We start from the raw sequence: 22,714 nt of genomic DNA, 5'->3' as shown, positions 1-22,714 counted from the left end.
TCTTCCAAATGGCGGACAAAATGCAAATGTCCCAAAAACTGTTTTTTCCATCATCGTTGTTTTTCTCAAATACTTCAAAGATAAAAAAAAGTTCCATAGATTAAAAATTTCTTGAAATTAACCATAGAACACTATGAAATTTTTTCAGATTTTTTAGAAAAAATATAAATATACAAATTTTTTGTCCAAGTTTAAGAATTTTGTGCGACGATGGTTGAAGAAATTTTAAGATATTAAAGCGTTTCATGTCTGAAAAAAATGATAAAAATAAAAAAATCAAACATTTTTCACTATTTTGTATACAAAAACAGCCATATTTAATTTTGAAGTCAAAATATTCGAATTTTGACGACGAATTCGAATAAAGCTCACCCAACAACGTAAGTAACAGTACTTTTAATCTATTTATTCTTTTTTTATACCCATAAGTTTTGCGGTCAAACTCATGTTATAAAATTGATAGCTTTGGTCGTTAATGGGTTAAGTTACCATATATAACTCATCAAATTACCAAAAAATTCCGGAAATTTTATTTAATGAATTTTGGGCAATTTATCTTAAGTTACCATAAATTATCTGTTATATTACAATTATTTACAAACGATTTCATAAATATCCGGAAATTTATAAAAAAAGTTTAAAATTGAATTTTTTATAATTTATGGTAAGTTATCATATTTACATGTAACGTTACCATAAATGGCCGAAAGTTTATAGACATTTTTAAATTAAATTTTGAGTAATTTATCTTAAGTTACCATTAATTACCTGTAATTTCACCACAAATTACCACAAAATTTCATAAATTTCCGGAAATTGATCAAAATTGGTTTGATTTAATTTTCGGTAATTTGTGGTAAATTACCATATTTACCTGTAAAATTACCATAATTGGCCAAAAAATTCTATAAATTTCCGCAAATCTATACACATTTTAAAATTAAATTTTGGATCATTTATTTTACGTTACAATAAATTACCTGTAAAATTACTATAAATTACCAACAAATTTCTTAAATTTCCTGAAATTGATAAAAATGTGATTAATTAAATTTTAGATAATTTATGGTGAGTTATCATATATAACTGATCAAAATAACAAAAATTTCCGGAAATTTATATACATTTTTTAATCGAATTTTGGGTAATTTATATTAGGTTACCATAAATTACAACAAATTTCCATAAATTTTTGGACATTTCTGAATTCAATTTTGTTTAATTTATCTCAAGTTATTATAATCAGCAAAAAATTCATAAATTTCCAGAAATTTGTTTAATAGAATTTTTGGTCATTTATGGTAAGTTATCATGCATTATCTGAAAAATTACAATACATTACCAACAAATTTCATCAGTACCCGGTAATTTATCAAAATTGGATTGATTATAAATTATCATAAATCATGCTTTCTTTACTTGAAATGTAATATGGGCCGAAATCATGACTGTATTTCGAGACAAATCTGAAATCATCCATTTTTTATAAAAAATATCGTATGCGCCAAGGAGGAGAGGGACTTTTTCTCCCCTTAGGTGCATAAAATCAGAAAAATAAGCATTTAAATTGTTTCAATTTTTGAAACTTTTTAAACATTTTTTTATTTATCGCTCACTGAAAAATAATATTTTTCAATATGAAAATATAAAATTTATAAAAAATGTCCACATAGAATAATTCTACGGTGACATTTTTTATAAATTTTTATATTTTCCCTAGCGTATCAGGTGACCGTAAAGTGACCACATAGTGAAGTTTGCCTAACAGGCTAACATCACAATAAAATTAATAAATGCAATAGAATAAACATTTCGATTTTTGCAATTATAATTCTACGTAAACATTTTTGATATTGTTTATATTTTCATATTTAAAAATATAATTTTTCATTATGCGATAAATAAAGAAATTAAGATTTAAAAATATAAAATTTGTAAACAAAATTTAAGCGCAGAATTTTTATTGCAAACAATTTAAATCTTTCTTTTTTTGCTTTTATTCGTGGATAATTGTGATATTACGGAACCAGTTCCATTCACCCGATCCGCTAGGGAAGAACGCCGCCTGGTTGCAGAACTACCGAACTAAAAAAAAGGCGCGCTGTTCAAATTCGAAACTAAAAATATCCTTAAACATATTTTTACTAAATTATTTCCAAAGAGAATTCTTACCAACCACTTTTAAAAGTGTCACAACTATTCAGCGCCCAAATATTCAAATCCTCGGTGGAAAAAATCTGTAAAAAGCGAGGTCTAACTCTAAAACGAAATCCGAATCTAGTTTAGTCCCAAGCCATGGTATTGTTTAATTTTAATTTATTTATTATTTCCATTCTTCCCTCTTTTGAAACCAAGTTTCATTCTAGGGAGTGGAACTCCCTTGAGATAATTCTAAACTACAAATACCAGGGCTTAAAACAAAAGAGGCTGAAATATATTGCCAAAGCGTCTTTTTTCAGGAAGTATATACCAAAAAAGTTTTTATTTATTCCGAATAGTATTTCCATTAAAATGATTTTTACTGTAACAGAGGATAGGTTCTTTACAAAAGAAAAGTACTTCACGTGCGTGTAAAATAGGGTCTGAGTAATCGAAGGTTAACTTTTCTTAGTGTACGAAACTTCAAATTACGGAGGCGTAATTTACCTGTATACTTCTTAGGCTGTTCCATCCGTGGTAGCCCCACTTATTCCCGCAGTTCATAAACTAATTATGTATTTTTATATTAAAGTAGCTTTACACTTAGGTTAAGAGCCTATAGATATATTAAATATATATATGAAACAATATATATATAAATAAGAGTTATATAACCTTGGAGCACTCGGTATTTCTATCCAACTTCAATTGCTAAAAACTCGGTTAATATTTTATTTATTATTATTCTGTGTAACTGCTAGTTCTAAGTTCCTTCTCCTAATTTATAAAAAAGTCCTTGTCGACTCAAAATATTGACTATTTTTTAAGTTATTAAGGCTTAAATTTACGAAGTGGGTGAGGAGAAATTTTACGCGAGTGCTCTAAAGGAATGCGCATTGCGCATCCGAATCTTCGAGATTGAATCTTTACTATGCAGCATTCGAGTTCTAAAAGTAAAAAGGATTTGACTAATTCCAGTTTAAAATTCATTTTTTAATTGATAAATTTTCAATGGTTGTACTTTCAATAAAATTAAGAATTTGAGTTATAGTTTTCTTATTGTCTCGATTTATTATTAGCTTAAGCGAATTAAGCAATAAAAATCCTCTCTCTTTTGAACTCCGTGCAGCAGAATTATGCGAACAATCAACAAAAAAGCAATCTACTTTTCGACTTTATTCAATAAGTAAATTTCATATCTCTACAAATTAGAGGTTAGGAGCAAAGAGGTGGTTGTTGGTAGCACTGAGTAACTTTTCGAATCGAAATCCCAGATTTCGGACATGAAGTAGTATAAGAAGTCACCACTCCCGGAAAACTTGGACGCGTGAATTCGGATTTAGTTAGTTTGCATCGCTCGCAGCGCCTCTTGCGGAAAAATGCAAAACCGAGAACTTTGTCAAAATTCTTTGCTTTTTCCTTGACTAATTTTTCATTTCAAATCATATATATTAAAATTCCAGCGTTTTAATCTTGTGATACTTTCAACATATAATATTTTATAAACGGAATAAAACAGTATTTCATATACAAATTAAAAATTTTCAAATTTATTAAATCAATCCAAACAAAAAAATGTCTTTTCTACTATAAAAGATGGATTTTTAATAAAATACTGGAATTTTCAACAAAATAATTAGATTTTTAACATAATAGTTTATTATTCAACCTAAAAAAACACATTTCTAACAAAAGCGTGTCATAATTTATATTTGAATTTAAAAATGTTGGAATTTATATAAAAAAATGATATGTTTTAAAACCAAAAAACGTATTTCAGCAAAAAAATTAATTTTCAAGAAACTGATGCATTTTTACCCAACAAAAATGAAATTTCAAACAATAAAATTTTTTTTCCAAAAAAGGCGAATTTTCAACTAAAAAATATCAATCTTAAAAAAACGGAAAAGTTACATTTTCTGTTAAAAAATTAATTCTAAACAAAAAATTAAATATAAATCTTTAACAAAAAAAGTGATTCTTTAACAATGTGATAGAAGAAATTAATTTTTTTTTTTAATGAATATTTAACTTTTTGGTTAAACAATAGGACGACTTTACCAAAAGTGTTGAATTCTCTACCAAATAGTTGCATTTTTATCAAACAAGGTAAAATCTCTCTTAAAGCAGATGAATTTTTAATTTGAAAAAAAGTTCAGTTTTCATCCAAAAAAGATTCCAGTTGACTCTGCAAGATAAAAAATTAAATTTGTTTAACAAAAAAAGACTAATTTGTTCAACCAAAAAGGATGATTTTTTAACTAAATATTTGAATTCTCTAACAAATAGTTACATTTTTTTCAACATCCAAATATTATATTAAAGCACTTGAATTTTCAACCAAACAGTTGAATTAAACAAAAAAAAACCTTAAACAAAATAAATAAATTTTCATCCAAAGAAGAGTCCAGTTCACTTTCTAACGCCAAAATAAAAATTGTAAACAATTTGCATCCAAAATGGATGTCTTTTTAATAAAATTATTAAATTTTCAACTAAATAATAAAATATATAACGAAAAGGATAATCTGCAAAAGAAAGTTGTTGCGAAATTTCAAAATTCTAATCTGAAAATATTTCATTTTTTAAGTTTTTAACTTGTCCTATTTTCGAAATTTTAATCTTAAATTATTCAGATTCGAGATTCTTCAATTCAAAATAAGATTTTTCAATTTTAAACGCTTTGAATTAGAAATGATACAATTTCAACTCCTTTCTAAAAAAATTCTCCATAAAAAAATTTTAATCTGAAATTCTTCAATTTAAAACGCTCTTTATTACAAATAATACAGTTTTAATTCCTTTGAATTTTAAATTATTGAATTTTCAAAATTGTAATTGTAAAATATTTCCTGTTTGATATTTTGAACTCGTCCTATTTTCGAAATTTTCTTATTATCTTAAATCATTGAAATTCGAGATTCTTATATTTATAATAAAATTGTTTCATTCTCAAAGCTTTAAATTATAAATGATAAAATTTTTCAAAATTCAATCCAAAAGTCTACAATTTGAAACGCTTTCAATTAGAAATAATATAAAACCATTTATAAAACTTGTATTTCGACACTTTTACGCAAGAGGCGCTACGAACGATGCCAACTAACTAAATCCGAAACTATGCGTCGAAATTTTCCCAAGACATTCTACTTCGTGATTGCCGTTTTTATTTACTGCTCATTGTGTCCAACTGAATTTTTCATCAATTCACACATAAGTAGAACTTAAAAAATTTATGTTTTCAAGTTATTTCGAAAAGCAGAAGCTTTTTTTGGTGAATTGGCGCGAACATTTTGAACTTTTAATTAGGATAGGTTGCAAGAATGAAGCATATTCGAAATTCATCGACAAACATTTGCAGATATATTCAGTTTTTCTTCTTAAAAAGGCGAATATTATCAAATAGTCACAGATGTCTAATGAGAGAGAGAGAGAGATTGTAAAAATAATTTTTAAAAAGAGGTGAGAACGTTTTTTTCTCTTATTCGTCATGATTGTGTCATCTTGCTACAAAAGTTGGTAGCAATTTGACGTTGCGCTAATACTGTGACGAGCCAAATACTTTTTAAATGTAAAATTTAAATATATCGACTTCGAACTATCAAAGAATAGAATTATTTTTAAATATTGCCTTCCTTTTTATTTAAAAGAAACTAAAGAATATAAACTTTCCACTAAATAGTTAAACTTTGAACTAAAAAAGATAAATTTGAAAACAAAAATGGAATAATACGACATTTTTTAATAAAAAACGAATCTTCAATAAAATAGTTAAATATTTAAGCACGTAGATAAATTTTCAAATAAAATCATGCTTCTCCAGCAATGTACTTTTAACCAAATAGTTGAATTTACAATTGAAAAAGATAAATGGACAACCAAAAATGAAATAGTTGGATTTTTACTAAAAAATATCAATTTGTTTTTGCCAAAAATGGAATAGTTCAATTTGCATTTAAAAAATTAATTTTCAACCAAAAAAACTAATGTTCAATAAATAGGTACATTTTGAACTAAAGCGATAATTTTTTAATTAAAATGATAAATATTCAAATTGAATATTTAAATTTTCATGTCAAAAATAAATTTTCAAACAAAAGATATGAATTTTCAAACAAATTGTTGAATTTTCAACCGAAAGGATGAATTTTCGATAAAGAAGATGAATCTTCTAACAAAAAATACCTAATTTTTATCAGATTACATGAATTTTCTACAAAAAAGACCAAATTTTAAGAAAATACGATAAGTTTTCTACCAAATAGTTGAACTTTTAACTTAAAAGAATAAATTTTCTACAAAAAATGTAATAGCCGGATTTTCAGTTAAAAAGTTAAATTTTCACGAAAAAACTAATTTTTAAAAAAATAGGTAAATTTTGAACGAAATAGATGAATTTTCATCTTAAAATAATGAATTTTCTACCAAAAATGTAAGCGTTCATTTATCAGTTGAGAAATAAATTTTTAACCAAGAAATACAAGTTTTCAACCAAGTAGTTGAATCCTGTACCCGAAAGATGATTTTTCAACAAAAAAGATTAATTTTTCACCAAAAAACATATTCCTAACAAAATATGTGACTTTTCAACCAAGTAGTTTAATTTTTTAATAAAAAAGAATATTTAAATGTTGTACCAAAAACAGAATAGTTCTATTTCAGGTTTAAAAATTAATTTTCATAAATAATAAGCATTTTTAACTTGAAAAAGATAATTTTTTAACCAAAAAAATTCAAACACAGCTCAATTTTAAACTAAAGAGATAAATGCTGAACTAAAATCATAAATCTTTAAGTATAATATTTAAATTTGCATTTAAAAAATCAATTTTCAACTGACAAATACGAATTTTCAACCAAATAGTTGAATCCTGTACCCGAAAGATGATTTTTCATCGATAAGATTAATTTTCAAACAAAAAGACACATTCTTTACAAAATATGTGACTTTTCAAACAAGTAGTCGAATTTTTAATTAAAAAGAATATTTAAATTTTGTACAAAAACAGAATAGTTCTATTTCAGATGAAAAATTAATTTTCATAAAAAAAAAGAATTTTTAACTAGAAAAAGATAAATTTATAACAAAATACATGAAGTTTCAACCAAATGGTTGAATTTTCAATTAAAAGAGATCAATTTCCAATAAAAAGAAATAAAAAAGATGGTTGAATTTTTAACTAAAAAAGATCAATTTTTTATAAAATACTTGAGGTTTTAACCTAAAAGGACAAATTTCTACCAAAAATGGAATATTTTAATTGTCAGTTAAAAATTAATTTTCAAACCAAAAAAAAATCGAAATCAGCTCAATTTTAAACTAAAGAGATAAATGCTGAACTAAAATCATAAATCTTTAAGTATAATATTTAAATTTTCATTTAAAAAATCAATTTTCAACTAACAAATACAAATTTTCAACCAAATAGATGAATCCTGTACCCGAAAGATGATTTGTCAAAAAGAAGGCTTAATTTTCCACCAAAACAGACACATTTTTAACATAATATGTGAATTTTCTACCAAGTAATTGAATTTTGCATTAAAAAAGAATATTTAAATTTTCAAATTAAAAGAATAAATTTTGTACCAAAAACAGAATAGTTTTATTTCAGGTTAAAAAATTAATTTTCACCAAAAAATAAGAATTTTTAACCAAAAAAAAAAAATTTTGTAGCAAAATACATGAATTTTCAACCAAATGGTTGAATTTTCAATTTAAAAAAATCAATTTCCAATAAAAAAAATAAAATAAAAAAGATAGTTGTGTTTTTAAGCAGAAAAGATCAATTTTTTATCAAATACTTGAATTTTTAACCTAAAAGTATAAATTTCTATCAAAAATAGAATATTTAAGTTTTCAATTGAAAAATTTATTTTTAAATAGAACAAAAAAAATGGCAAAGAAGCTAAATTTTAAGTAAAGAAGTAAATTTTGAATTCAAACAATAAATCTTCAAATAGAATATTTAAATTTACATTTAAAAAATCAATTTTCAACCAACAAATACGAATTTTAAACCAAATAGTTGAATTATCCACCAAAAAGATGAATTTTCGACAAAAAAGATGAATTTACTAAAAAAGGGACGAATTTTCAACAGAATACATGAATTTTGTACCAAAATAGATACATTTTTAACGAAGTACATGGATTTTCAACTAAAAAGAAACAAATTAATTTTTAACCAAAGGCATATACTATTTTCAACGAAATAGTTGAATTTTCAACTAAAATGAAAAATCTCCAACAAAATAAATGACTTTAAAAAAATCGTTCAATTATCAACAAAGTAGATTACTTTTTAGCAAAAATCCCAAAAACGCTATCTCTTTCTATCCTCAATCTCAACAATTTTCTATCTCCTTCTATCCCCAATCACAATAATTGTCTATTTCTTTCTCTACCTTTTATGAACAAGGACTCTTATCTTTTTCTATTCCTGTCTATTACGAATTTCAATCTTTTTCAATCCCTTCCTACGTTTTCCGTAGCCCAAGACTGCACCAAGCAGCATCTATATAAAAGCATAAATATTGAAAAAGATAGACTGGAATTTAGATTAACAGAGATAGAACAAGATTGCTATAAATAGACAAATGATAGGTTGAGATAGAGAAGAGGGGGGGGGGAGAGGAGACGCGAATTTATTTTGAAAAAAAAAAATATATAAAAAGACAGATGTTAATAGATTTAGGATACGATGAGATAAAGAAGGTGGTATTGTAGAAGATAGACAAACGAATTTGAATTAAAAAATAGATAGAAAAATACAAACGTTGATAGATGTATGGTACAATGAGATAGAGAAGAGGGTATTGCAAAAGATAAACTTGAATAGATAGAAAAAGACGTTGATACATACAAGAGACGATAAAATAGAGAAGAGAAGGTTAAAAAATATAGATAGGACATTAGATTGACAGGGAAGAGAGGATTGAAAAACATTCACGTGAATTTAATTTGAAAAATAGATAGAAAAAAAGACATTGATAAATGTAGGAGACCATGAAAGAGAAAGGAGGGGATAGAAAAAGATAAACATGAATTTAGACTGAAAAATAAATAGGAAAAAATAGACGTTGACAGATAATATAGAGAAGAAGGGCATTCAAAATGATAGACAGGAATTTAGATTAATAGAAATAAAGAAGATTGACATAATTAGATAAATGATGGGAATGGAAGGGAAAGAGGAGAGGGAAATGGAAAGAACGTTGACAAATGTAAGAGACGAAATGAGATAGAGAAGAGAAGATTAGATAAGATAGATAGGATTTGAGATTCACAAAGAAGAGAGGATTAAAAAAGATTGAAGTGGATTGAGATTGTAAAATAGGTAGAAAACTTCTGTCGAAAGTTTCGGACAGGTATTTATTCCGAGCCATTTAGAACTATTCTGAATCATTCCGATATCTGTATACCCAATGCGAAATAGAGAAGAGGGGATGGAAAAAGATGGACGGGAATTTAGATTGACAGAGAAGAAATGATCAAAAAGGATAGACAACATTTTAGATTGAGAAACAATAGAAAAGGATATACTTGATAGATGTATCATTCGCGATGAGATAGGGAAGAGGAGATTGAAAAAGATTAATTTCGAAGATTTCGAATTCGAATTTTCGCGCCGAAAGTGTTTTGTTATTTTCTTATTATAAATAACTCTAGCGAACATCTGATTTTTATTCAGTGTCACTTTGAAGTTTTAAAATAGAAATTCCCCTTCCGGAACGATTTCCATTCATAAATAGTAGACGATTCGTATCACCGCCATTTTGAACCCGAGTCAATATAACCTCCCTTATTATTAATTTCTCGCTCCCACCTTTCACTGCAGCACCTACATATACATTAATTTCAACACTCTTAAATATTTCTTATCTAATTCTTTCCTCTTTTCTATTAATTCAATCCAAGAAAAGAAAGAAAACTCTATTTTTAGGAATACTTTTGACTACAGTTGTAAAATACGCAGTGGACAGCTGATCTGTCGACTCGACGGTTCGTCGGCTATCATTGCCTTTAAAAATATTTTAAAAGCTCTTTAAAAAACTATTTTTAGTGTCCCAAAGTGCCTTAACAACTTTCTAGAAGTGATAGGTAAACTGTGAAATAAGAAGTGTTTTTTCGTGTCGAAAAGTAGTCGGGAATTTTTCGGAATTGTTGTTCTGAGAAGCCAACTTCTGCACCTTTCAATGGTTGCCGTTCGGTGAGTTTTAATTTTTATATCTAAACACTTTTCGGCTTTTAATGATGGATTATGAGGGAACTGTAATTTGTAAAAATGGTAGGATTTTTGGGGGAAAATTGAGGTACCGGTAGAGTTTATTATTTCATTTGGGGTTTTAAGCTCCACGCGGCACGAAAATACACCTGCGATGGAATGTGACTTGAGTTTAATCGGGGGTGCAATAATAACAAGAAACAGACAATTTTGGCACTTGTGCCCGTGGTGAAATCCGCACTTTATAAATTGGCAGATTTCCTCCTTAAAATATTGGTTCCGGTGTCATTTTTTCGGAAGATAGAAAGATTTAGGAGACTTTTCTAGGTTAGATTTGTTTTAAACATTTTTGAAGGATGAGAAGAAATTGTCAAATTTTTTGTTAATTCGGGGAATATTTTCGAGTGTGTTTTTTTTATATCCCAATATAAATTTGAATAAATAACAAGTTTCTTAATTTTTTTAAAGTAAGGTTCAAAAATTGTGTTTTTTTCTGTTTGTAAAAAATTAATCTTCTTGGTTGAAAATTAATATTTTTGCTTACAATTCGTCCCTTCAGTTGAAAAATGAGCTATTTTGTTGTAAATTTGTTTTTTCTTCAGCTTTAAAATTATTTTTTTTTTAGTAAAAATGTAACTATTCTCTTTTTGGGTGAATTTTTGTTTTGTTTTTAATTAAAAATTCAAGTATTTGATTGGAAATTCATGTGTATTGTAAAAAAGTTCTGTTTGGTAGAAAATTAATCTTCTTGCTTGAAATTATTTTGATTGAAAATTCTTCTCAATTTTTGAAAAATGAGCTATTTTGAATGCGTTTTTTCTTTGGCTCAAAATGAATTTTTTTAACCAAAAATTTCACTATTCCTGTTGAAACTTGGACTATTTTCTTGAAAATTCATCTTTTTGATTAAAAATTATTTTTTTTTAAGTTTAAAGTTAACTATTCCAATTGAATCCTATTCTACTGAAAACTATTTTCAATAAAATATTTAAAATATTTAAAATATTTGTAAATCCTCTAATATCCTTAAAATTTTTGTGAATTTGTTTATCTCTTAAAATTCTTTATAATATTTGGAATCCCTCTGAAATTCCATTAAATCTTTTGAAATTCTTTGAAATCTCCTGAAATTTCTTTAAATCCTTTAAAATAATTTGTAATCTTTTTTAATTCCTTCAAATCTTTTAAAATCCTTAATAGTATTCGGAAATCCTTTTCAAATCCCTTGAAATCCTTTGAAATCCTAAAAATCGTTGAAATTCTTTGAAATGCCCTGAAATCTTTTGAAATCTCTTAAATTGCAGAGAATTATTATTTTTATTATTATTCAGGTTATATAGCCGAGAACATGACAGAATTTAGGATAATTTAAAACAATTTAAGAGAATTAAGATTTTTAACAATATTTTTATTGTTCAGGTTCTATCAGCGTTTGAATATAAATTATTTTCTAGCTCAGACATATTCAGGAATTACAATGCTTCATATACAAATTAAAAATTTTAAAATGTATTAATTTATTAAAAAAAAAAATTTTTTTGCTTTAAAAGATAACTCCTTAACAAAATATTGGAATTTTCAACAAAATAATGGAATTTTTAACATATAGTTGAATATTCAACCTAAAAAGACAAATTGCCAACACAAAAGTGTAATAGTTTATATTTTAATAAAAAAAGAATGAAATTTATACAACAAAAGAAAAGAATTTTAAAACCAAAAAGACGAATTTTCAACAAATAAAGATTTTTCACTAAGAAATAAATAAAAGTTGATCTAAATTATTGAATCTTCAAACCAGAAGACAAATTCTCTTTGCAAAAATTCCATTTTCAAACAAAAAAGATTACCGTTATACAAAAATTAATTTTCCACGAAACGAATGCATTTTTACGCAAAAAAAGGAAGTTTTAAACTAAAAAATAACTTTGTTACAAAAAAAAACGCGAAATTTTAACTAAAAAATATCAATCCTAAAAAAATGAATTCTAAATAAAAAAAAAGAAATATTTTTCACTGAACAGTTAAATTTTCAACTTAAAATATAAATCTTGAACAAAAAAAGTGATTCAACCAAAAGTTTTAAACAAATTAGTTGAATGATCAAGCAAAGAAGAACGATTTTTAAATGAAAAAGATAAATTTTCAAAAAAATAGTCGATTTTTCGGTTGAAAAAGATTTTAGTCGTGTTTTTACGATAAAACTATGAACTTTTAAACAAGAAATCATTTTCTACCAAAAAAAAATTTGAATTTTCAATGCAAAGAGACGAATTTTTAACCAAAAAGGATGAGCAAATTGTTGAATTTTTACCAAAAAATATGAAATTGTTCTTAAAACAGAGGAATTTCTTATTAAAAAAAAAGTTGAGTTTTCATCCAAAAAAGATCCCAGTTAACTCAGTAACATAAAAAATGGTATTTTTGTAACAAAAAAGTAAGTTTCTACCAAAAAAATTGAATTTTCAATCCAAAAAACAAATTTTTTCAACCAAAAAGTGTTAGAATTTTTAACAAAGTAGTTAAATTCTCTACCAAATAGTTGCATTTTTATCCAAAAAAGATGAATTTTGTACTAAAACAGATGAATTTGTAATAAAAAACCATTTTTTTTTTATAAGTGGAACTTTCACCCAGAAAATATTTCAGTTCATTTTTCAACACCAAAATGTAAATTTTAAACAAAAAGTAAATTTTCTACGAAAGAGTAAAGTTTGCAAGAAAATAGTATAATAGCTTAATTTATAACCAAAAAGTTACATTTTTACCAAAAAAAAGGTGTAATTTCTGCTAAAGCAGGTAAACTTTAAAATAAAAAAGACAAACTTTAAAAAAAAATAGTTGAATTTTTAATCGAAAAGTTAACGAAAAAATGCAATTTTCTGTCAATTAAAATAAATTCTAAGATTCTCGCATTAGGAAATCCTGTAAAACGATCCTTTAAAATCCTCAAAAATGCTTTGACATATCACTTGAAATCCATTTAATTCCTTAAAAATCTTTAACAATTATTTGGAAATCCTCTGAAATCATTTTAAATCTTTTTAAACTCCTTCAAATCTTTGAATTCGTACTTGTGAAATCTCTGGATATCTTTCAAAAATCATAAAAATACTTCAGTATCAGTTTAAGTTCTTTAAAATCTTTTGAAATTACTTCAAATCTTCGAAATCTGACTAAAATCCTCTGATATCTTTAAAGTTTCGTGAAAATACTTCATTAAAACATGAAATCCTTAAAAATTCTTTTAAATTCCGTTTTTTTTTTAATCTCAAAATTCTTTATAATATTTGAAAATCCTTTGAAATGTCGTTAAATCATTAAAACCTCTTTATACCTCTTAAAATCCGTACAGTCCTTTTAAATCCTTTGAAATACCGTGACTTATTTAGAAATCCTTTTAAATTTTCGAAATCCTATTAAAATCCCTTAAAAAGTTTTTAAAATCTTGCAGAAATTTTACTGGATTTCAAAGGATTTCCAGCCTTAAAATTCTGTAAAATCTTTTTAAATAATTTGAAATCCTACCCTAAAACTTCTGTAATATTATTAAAATCTTTTGAAATTCTTAAAATCTCTGTTACGATTAAAATAATTGATATATTCTTTATATATTGAGTAAAAAAATATAAAAGCGTACATAAGAAGGGGGCAGGGGTCATAAAAATCATACGAATCCTTGCAATAGGGGCGATTAATTAAATAATTGAATTATTTAAAAAAAAATACGTTTTTTTTCTGATGCAAATTGAAGCAGCTGTTACTGATCGTATTTTCACTCGAGTTGGCAAGGAATCAAATTCAACAATTAACATTCGACACTTAAAAGTTGCAATGAGAGAAAACAAAGCAAGAGAGATTAGATAAAGAATAAAAATAGGTCATTAAATATTAATAAATCAGTTAATAAATTAATTAATGAAATAAACACGTTTTTTAAAATAATTTGGAGTAAAGAATATTCCCAGTTCTTGATAATTTTTTTTTTAACTGAGCTATTACTATTTATGCCAAATTAATTTATAGTCATTATTTTATTTTTATTTTTCGACTGAAATCTGTGCTAGAAGGGAATTTAGAGGGACTACAAGTACAAAACTAGCCGAGAGTCTCGTGGTGGTGAAAAAGGAAAAAGTCGAATTTCCGTCTGCTACTAAGATATTTGTGTCATGAAATGCTTTGCACTTTAGACTGTTTAGATGGCCCTGTTTTCGTCTACATTTTTCTTTTCAAAGGGATTTTAGACTTCATACCCTTGTTTTCGTCTTTTTTTTAACCCGCTACTGATATTTTTGCTTCAGAATCGATTTGTTTTGGCTGAAAATTTAATTATTTTGTAGAAAATTCATCTAAAAATGCATACTTTTTGGTTAAATTCAACTATTTCTTTTTATTTGAAATAATTTTTTTTTTTTTGGAAATTCATCGCTTTTCAGATGAGAGAACAATTTTTTTGAAAATTCGTCGATTTTGGTTAAATTTTACTGTGTTTTATTTTTAACTAAATACTTTTTGTTTTGAAATATCGAATATTATTATTTTTTGTTGAGAGTTAATCTTTTTTTGATAAATATTCTAGCATTTGGTTGAAAGTTGAACAACATTGTTAAAAGTTCATTTTATTGTTTATTGAAAATTCGAATTTATTTCTTGGAAATTAATCGTCTTGGTTTAAGATTCAACTATGTAGGTTTTTATTTAATGCGGATTTTTTAAATTAAAATTTGAATTTTTAATTGCTATAAATTCTTTAGTTTTTGTATATTGAGAATTTAGAATGCATCCGTTTTTTTATTAAAAATTCATATTTATTGGTGAAAAAGTGATCTTTCTTGGTTTAAAAGAAACTTTTTTTATGTGAAAATTCGACCATTTGGCTGTGAATTGATCGTTCTAGGTTAAAAATTCAACTGTTTGTTTAAAAATTCTTTTAATTTGTTGATTTTTTCGGTTGGAAATTAATTCTTTTAACTGCAATTTCAAATATTTAGTGGAAAATTCGAGTATTTCGCTGAAGATACTTTTTTTGGGTTAAAATAACTGTATTTGATTTAAAATAAAAATATTTTTTGTTTGAAAATTCAATTATTATATTTTTTCTTAAGAATTGCTCAACGTCTTTCTAATCGACATTTAATCTTTTTTGCTAAAAATGCAAATATGTGGTTCATAAAAATTAATCTGTTTCAATTGAGAATAAACTATTTTGTTGAAAATTCATATTTTTTAATTGAAGATTCGTTTTTTTTGTTGTTAAAACAACTATTTTTTATTAAAAATTAAAATATTCTTTGTTGAATGTCAACTGTTATATTTTTTATTGAGAATTCCACCTTTTTTGATTAAAGATTTATCTGGGTGGTCGAAAACTGAATTATTTTGTCGAACAACATTTTTTTGATTAATCTTTTTTTTTAGTAGAAATTTCATAATTTTTAATTAAAAATGCAACTATTTCATACCAAATTATTCTGTTTTGGCCTAGGACTGAACTATTTTCTTGAAAATTTGTCGTTTTCGGTTGAATTCGACTTTTGTTTATTTTAAATCTTTTTTGTTGGTTCAAAATTGATCTTTGTAGGTTTAAAATTCAACTATTTGGTTAAAAATTGATCTATTGTATTAAAAATTAGTTTTTTGATTGGAAATCATTTTTAAACTAAAAATACAACCATTTAGTTTTAACTTCTTATACTTTGCTGAAGATTCTTTTTTTTTAATAACTATTTTTTATTACAAATTAAAGTATTTTGTTTTGAAATTACAACGATTATATTTTTTTGTAAAGAATTGAACCTTTTTGAATTAAAGGTTCATTTCTTTGATCGAAAAATTCCGTTATTTTATTGTAAATTCATTTTTATGGTTGAAAATTCATCTGTTTTGGTTGAGGACTCAACTATTTTGTTGAAAATCCTTCGTTTTTTAATCAAATTCAACTGTTTTTTTATGTAAAATTAAAATCATTTTTGTTTGAAATATCATCAATTATATTTTTGATCGATAATTCATATTTTGTTGTTGAAAATGCATTACTTTCGATTGAAGATTTATCCCTTTGGCTGAATATTTAACTGTTTTATTGAAAATTAGTTTTTTTAGGTTGGAAATTAACTTTTTAACTGCTAATAGAAATAGTTTGTTTAAAAATTATTATTTAAAATTAGAATTTATTTACTTGAAATATCAACTAGTATATTTTTCGATGAGAATTCATCCGTTTTTTATTCAAAATTCATATTTATTGGTGAAAAAGTGATCTTTCTAGGTTGAAAATTCAACTATTTGTTTAAAAATTCGTTTAATTTGTTGATTTTTTTCGGTTGGAAATTTAATTTTTTTAACTGCAAATTAAAATATTTAGTGGAAAATTCGTGTAATTTATTTAAATATTTTTCTCGTCAGTCGAAATTTTAATTATTTTGGTTGAAAATTAATTTTTCATTTGGTGATATCATCTTTTTTTTTGTTCAAAAATGCAACTGTTTCACTAAAAATTAATATTTTTTTGTTGAGGATTCAACTATTTTGTTAAAAATCCTTCGTTTTTGGTTGAATTTATATGCTTGTAATTTTAAATAAAAAACTTTTTGGTTTGAAATATCAAATATTATATGTTTCATTGATAATTATTCATTTTTTTTTGTTTGAATATTCAAAACTACTCAGTTGGAAGTTGAACTTCTTTATTATAAATTCATTGTTTTGGTTAAAAATTCATCTTTTTGGTTGGAAATTTCCTATTTTGTTAAAAATAAATGTTTGTTCGAACTTAATTGTTTTAACCCAAAGTTTAACTATTTAGGTAAATATTCTTGTATTTTGTTGAAAATTCGTTTTTTTTCGTTGAAATAACTATTTTTGAGTAAAAATTAGAGTATTTTTTTTATTTAAACTGTTTTTTATTGAAAATCAAAATCTTTTTTGGTTAAAATATCAACTGATATACTTTTTGTTGATAATTCATTTCTTTATTTGAAAATTCAACTAATTCTTTTGAAATTTGATTAATTATATTTAAAATGCATATGTCTTAGTTGAATTGCACTGTTTTTCTTTCAATCTTTTGCTTGAAATTTCCAATATTTGGTTAAAAATTTATATCTTTTTGAAATTTCAACCCATGTTTTAAGAGATCATTTTGGGCTGTGAATTTTGGGACTTACCCATTATGGTTTTCACTTTTTCTTCTTTTTTTTTTTGTTCAAAAAGTAGGCCTTTTTTAATTTAACTGTTTTTAAAATAAAAAGTTAATGTGGTAAAACATCAAATTAATTAATGAAGGGTTAGAAATATAAATTTTATTTATCAATCCGAAAGTACTAGAAAAATTCTCGATTTAAAATCTTAAATCGATTTGAAAATTCTCGATTTGAAGAATATAAATTTAAAAACTGCATTCTGCAATATTATAAATAAGAAAAAAATAATTGAAGTTGAGAAGTAATTGATATTATCATATTCGCCAATTAAGAGGCGGAAGAAAGTACTATAACACCACGGAAATTAATTCACTCTTTCATTTTATAAATGCCTGGCTAGTTGCCAAATCCGGATTCCTTTGCTTTTTTCTTAATTCGGCCTAGCTCATGCCAAATCTCGAGGACTGGGTTTCGCTCTTACTATGTTATCACCTCCAATTGCTCTCAATTTCGTGACTCTGTTTCAATACAATTGCAAAATTATATTAAATTCAATAATAGTATTTTATCAAATTAATAGGCTGAAAATTCAATTGTTTTGTGGCAAATTCGTAGTTTTTTGGTTGAAAATTAATCTTGTATGTTTGAAACTTAATTCCTTTTAACCCTTAAAAGGCATACTGGGTGCAAAACACCCAACGACATATTTGAGCTTTAACAAAACATACCAAATTCAAGGAAATGGAACATATGGCGTCAGATTAACAAATGACATGAAAACGTATTTTTCTGTCATTTTCACATAATTTTTATTTTTATAATTTTTATATGCAGTTTTCGATCAATAAAATAGTTTAATCACGCAAAGTACGGTGTTTCATTTTTCATTGAATTGAAGCTTTAATTTTTTAGAGTATTTTAGAGTAAAAGAAGTCATTTTAAATTTTTTTTCCAAAAATGATTTTTTGTAACTACTTTAAATTTCAAAAACAGTTATGAAACCTTTTTCTCCTTAAACTATATAGCTTAAACATCATTAATTGTTTTTTTTTTTCTAAAAAAAACTATGAAATACCGTCGGCACATCACACGTTTGAATACCCTTGGGTCTATAACACCCAGTATGCTCTTTATGGAATTTTACGGAAGTGTGCCCATTAAGGGTTAATTGAAAAGTCTACTATCATATTTTTGGTCCAGGTGCAATCTTTTTGGTTATACAAATTTTTCTATTTGCTTCAAAACTTCATTATTTTGTTACCAAGTCAACTTTTTGGTAAAAAATTAAACTGTTTTGTTTTAACATTTGTCTTTTTGGATAAAAAATGCGTCATTTTGAATTGAAAATTCATCTTTTATGGTTCAAAGATAATTATTTCTAAATAAAAAGTCTACTATAATATTTTATTTCCGGAATTTATCCCTTTTGGTTACAAATTTTAATATTTGGTTGAAAATTTCATTATTTTTTTTTAATTCGACTATTTTGTGAAAGTCATCTTTTCTGGTTGAAAGTTAATTCTTTTAATTTTAAAAGCCAGCTATTATAGGTATGTTTGGTTCCAAAGTCATCTTATTTGAATAAAAATTATACTACATGATTAAAAATGTTATTATTTTGTTAAAAATTCAACTATTTTCTTGAAAATTATCTTTTTTGGTCGAAAATTAAAATTTTTTTTATCATTCATCTTCTGGATACAAAATTTATCCTTTTGGATTGGAAAATCATTTTTGGTCGAAAGTTTAACTGTTTCGTTCAATATTCGTCTTTTTGGCCAGAAAGTCTGTCTTAATTTGTTAAAAATTCCACTATTTTAAAAAAAAGACATTTTGCTTGGTTGAAAGTTAATTATATTGTTATTTAAAAAGTGAGGTATTATATTTTTGGTTCAGAATTCATCTCTTTTCTTTAAAAATATTACTATTTGCTAAAAGAAATTTGTTGATAATTCAAATATTTAATATAAAAGTAATTCTTTTTATGGAAAATTTAACTGTTTTGATTCAAAACTTCCTGTTTCTGGGTGGAAAATCTGCCTTTTTAGTTGAAAATTCATCTTTTATAGTTCAATTATATTTTTTGTTAATTAAAAAGTTTACTACTTATTTTTTGTTCTCAATTCGTCTAATTTGGCTTAATATTATACTATTTGGATACAAATTGTATTGTTTTGTTGAAAATTCAACTATTTTGTTAATAACTCATCTGTTTTGATTAAAAGTTTAACTGTTTTTTTTTACATTCGTCTTTTTGGATAGAAAATCCATCCTTTTGGATTGAAAATTCATCTTTCTTGTTTGCAAAATAAACTGTTTTTGCTGAAGTTTAATATTTTTTGTTTGAATATTAAGGTATTGAATTTTATTTTCAGAATTTGTTTCTTTTGTTTATAAATACTGTTATTTGACGGAACATTTTTGAATAGAAAATCTGTCCTTGTGGATTGAATATTCATCTTTTTGTAGAAAAGTCATTTTTTTTAATTCGATCATTTGGTCAACGGTTTTTTAAATAATCATTTGAATTTATATATTTTTCAATTACGATATCATTCAGTTTAAAATGCTTAATTCGAAAATCTTTCACTTGCCAATTTTCCATTTTTGATTTTAATTTTTGAATGTACATTTTTCATTTAAAGAATTTCAAAATGCAGTATTGAAGACTTAAAAAATTAAACATTAGTAGCGTTTAAAATTGACAATTTTTGATGAAAAAAAACTTTTTAGTGGATCAAATGTGAATATAAATTATAATCATTTTTAAAATTGAACTACACATTATGGTTTAACAAGTGAACATAAATTGATTTTACAGGATGATTCGGAGTCAGTTCAAAATTTAAAAATATTCATATTTTAACGTTAATATATAAACTGCTTCAATTGGAAAGTCTTAGTTGTTAAACAAATCTAAACTTCCGATCGAAACTTTATAAACTACTTTTAATTTTAAAATAATTTCAAAATAACATATTCATAATTAAAGGCTTTTACTAAATTTAAAATATTGTTTTAGACTAAAATTTGAAAATGTGAAATTTTTCAATCAGTGAAAAATAACAATGGCTTAATATTTTAAAATATTTGATGAATTTTGATTTATAATAAATATCTCTCACCTATAATTCATAGAAAAAAAATGGAATAAGTTGGAGAGATATTTAGAAGGTCTGAAAAGATTAAAAAATAATTTAAAATTTGAAATGATTTCAAATAATTTAAACGAAGTGAATGCCGACAAAATCCGGCTAGTCTGACCGAAATATCATCGCAAATAGCCCACGGCCTAATTTAAAACCAAATATAGATTTTTTTAGATTTCGAACACAAAACTTAAAAGCTTTTTAAGAATTATGAAAGACTTCAAAATAATAATAAAAAAACATTTTGTTAAGATTCTTAGGTAAATTGATAGTCACTTTTTATCTTGAAAAATTAATTTTAAGACAATATTTAAAAAGATTTATAAAATTGTCAAAAGTATATCTGGAAGATTTTCAGGAAATATTTTTTATTTTGCAGGATGTAAAAAAAATTAGGACGAATTCAAATCATTAAAAATTTTTCCAGAAGTTGTGAAAAAATTCAAAATTGAAGTAGATGTAAAATAATATGTAGATGTTTCAAGATTTTTAAAATATTTAAAATAAAAATAATTTAACTTTTAATTTAGGAAGTCTTCAGATTATAGAAAAATGTAATCGTTCAATTTTTAATATTTCTAGCCTAAAATTGCTTAAAATTATTTGAAGCTCATTGACCGTGAAAAATGTTTTCGAAGCGGGAAAAACGCGGGAAATTACTGTGACTTTTTTTATGTAATTAAAACGGCCACCTTCCATATAATTTACCATGGATTTCTAAAATGTTTATTTCTTTTCAAAAATTCACATAATAAAGCAAGTGCTCTTGAATAATAATAATTATAAACGTCTAAAACTGAGCTGAAATGGGCTGGATATTTTTTGGATAAATCTGAAAATACAAAAACATATATTTTAAAATTGAAATGGAGTGCTTTTACATTGGGTGGTTTAGAAATTAAAAATAAGTTTGAATTATTTTTGATAGAGAGAAGCAAATAAATGAAAGATTATCTGGCAATAGTGCACGTGCATCTGAGAATTTGGAGGGGAGAACACGTGCGAATGTAAATTTAAAGACGCGTGACACTAGCGAGGCTCAGTGCCGGCTAATTATGTGCCACTTACACATCTTATTTGATTCGATATAGATGTATCTTCTTTTTCTTTTCTGTTTCTACGTGTTGAATGGCACGCGGCACAGGTGTCCAACCGACAAAGAATGGTTCTACCATCCACATTCTATGCCTTTCCAAAATTTCTTTCTTCTTTTAAAAAATAGGTCAAGCAGCCGGGGTTATAAATAAAGATTCCTTTCCCTTCCAGTAAAATGCATCTGCAGCAGAGCTTTCGTGGAACTTTTCACTTTTTCTGATTTCTGATGTTTCGATTCTAGTTTAGTTTAATAATTTAATGTTCATTTACAGGCTTGGTAGAAAAAAGTCGTAAAATTTTAAATCAATAATATGCTCTACACATTAATTAAAAAAAAAAAATTACTGTTAATTATTATCATGATTAATCAGGATGGTGAATTGAACGGGAATTTTATTGAGCGGGAAAACCGGGAATTTCATTAAAAATGTATCGAAAATAGTTATAATTTTTATTTTATGACAGAAAGTTTCTATAAAGAAAAATAATTTTCATTACAATTTGAAAGTTCCCTCTTCCAAATTTTGTTTGTTACATTGTTTGTTGCGAATGCATTTTTTTCGTTAGAAATTCAACTACTTAGTTAAAAGTTAAATTCTTTTATTAAAAATGAATTTTTTGTTGTTGAAGATTCATAATTTTAATTGAAAATTCATCTCTAGTTGAAAATGTAACTACTGTGTTGAAAATAAATTTTTTGAACTGAAAATTGTACTATACGAGTGTAAAATTGTACTATCCTATAGTTGAAAGTTGGTTGCAGCTTCCCATAGAGTAATAGAAAAGTGAAACAGGCACGTTCGAGAGATCTGTTTACATTATTGGATGTAAACATTCCTAGCGATTAAGTTACAGCGACCGAGTGGAGCTCATTTATGGCTTTTAGCATTTATTTAATCTTCAAACAATGTAATTATTTAAACAATTGTCATAAATGGCTCTTCTTTAAAGAATACGTTTA

The 22,714-nt window shown here is 25.1% G+C and overlaps 2 protein-coding genes across 3 annotated transcripts in view; one reads left to right on the top strand and one right to left on the bottom strand.

The window, feature by feature from the left end:
* Positions 1 to 2,703, bottom strand: part of LOC117176840 (zinc finger protein 3-like) — a 3,904-nt gene extending 1,201 nt beyond the window's left edge. The window contains exon 1 of the mRNA XM_033367185.1: positions 2,647 to 2,703. Within this exon, the coding sequence (XP_033223076.1) occupies positions 2,647 to 2,703 (57 nt within the window). The remainder of the gene's footprint in view (positions 1 to 2,646) is intronic.
* A 7,431-nt stretch (positions 2,704 to 10,134) lies between these two features.
* LOC117168889 (mitogen-activated protein kinase kinase kinase 7-interacting protein 3 homolog) overlaps positions 10,135 to 22,714 on the top strand; it is a 52,570-nt gene continuing 39,990 nt past the window's right edge. For both annotated transcript variants that reach the window (XM_033354808.1, XM_033354799.1), the window contains exon 1: positions 10,135 to 10,352. The gene's annotated coding sequence lies outside the window, so the exon portion shown is untranslated. The remainder of the gene's footprint in view (positions 10,353 to 22,714) is intronic.

The sequence above is a fragment of the Belonocnema kinseyi genome, chromosome 1 (genome assembly GCF_010883055.1).
Source record: "Belonocnema kinseyi isolate 2016_QV_RU_SX_M_011 chromosome 1, B_treatae_v1, whole genome shotgun sequence".
Classification (NCBI taxonomy): domain Eukaryota; kingdom Metazoa; phylum Arthropoda; class Insecta; order Hymenoptera; family Cynipidae; genus Belonocnema; species Belonocnema kinseyi.
The sequence above is the reverse complement of the archived record's forward strand: the minus strand, read 5'-3'. Positions and strand labels throughout refer to the sequence as shown.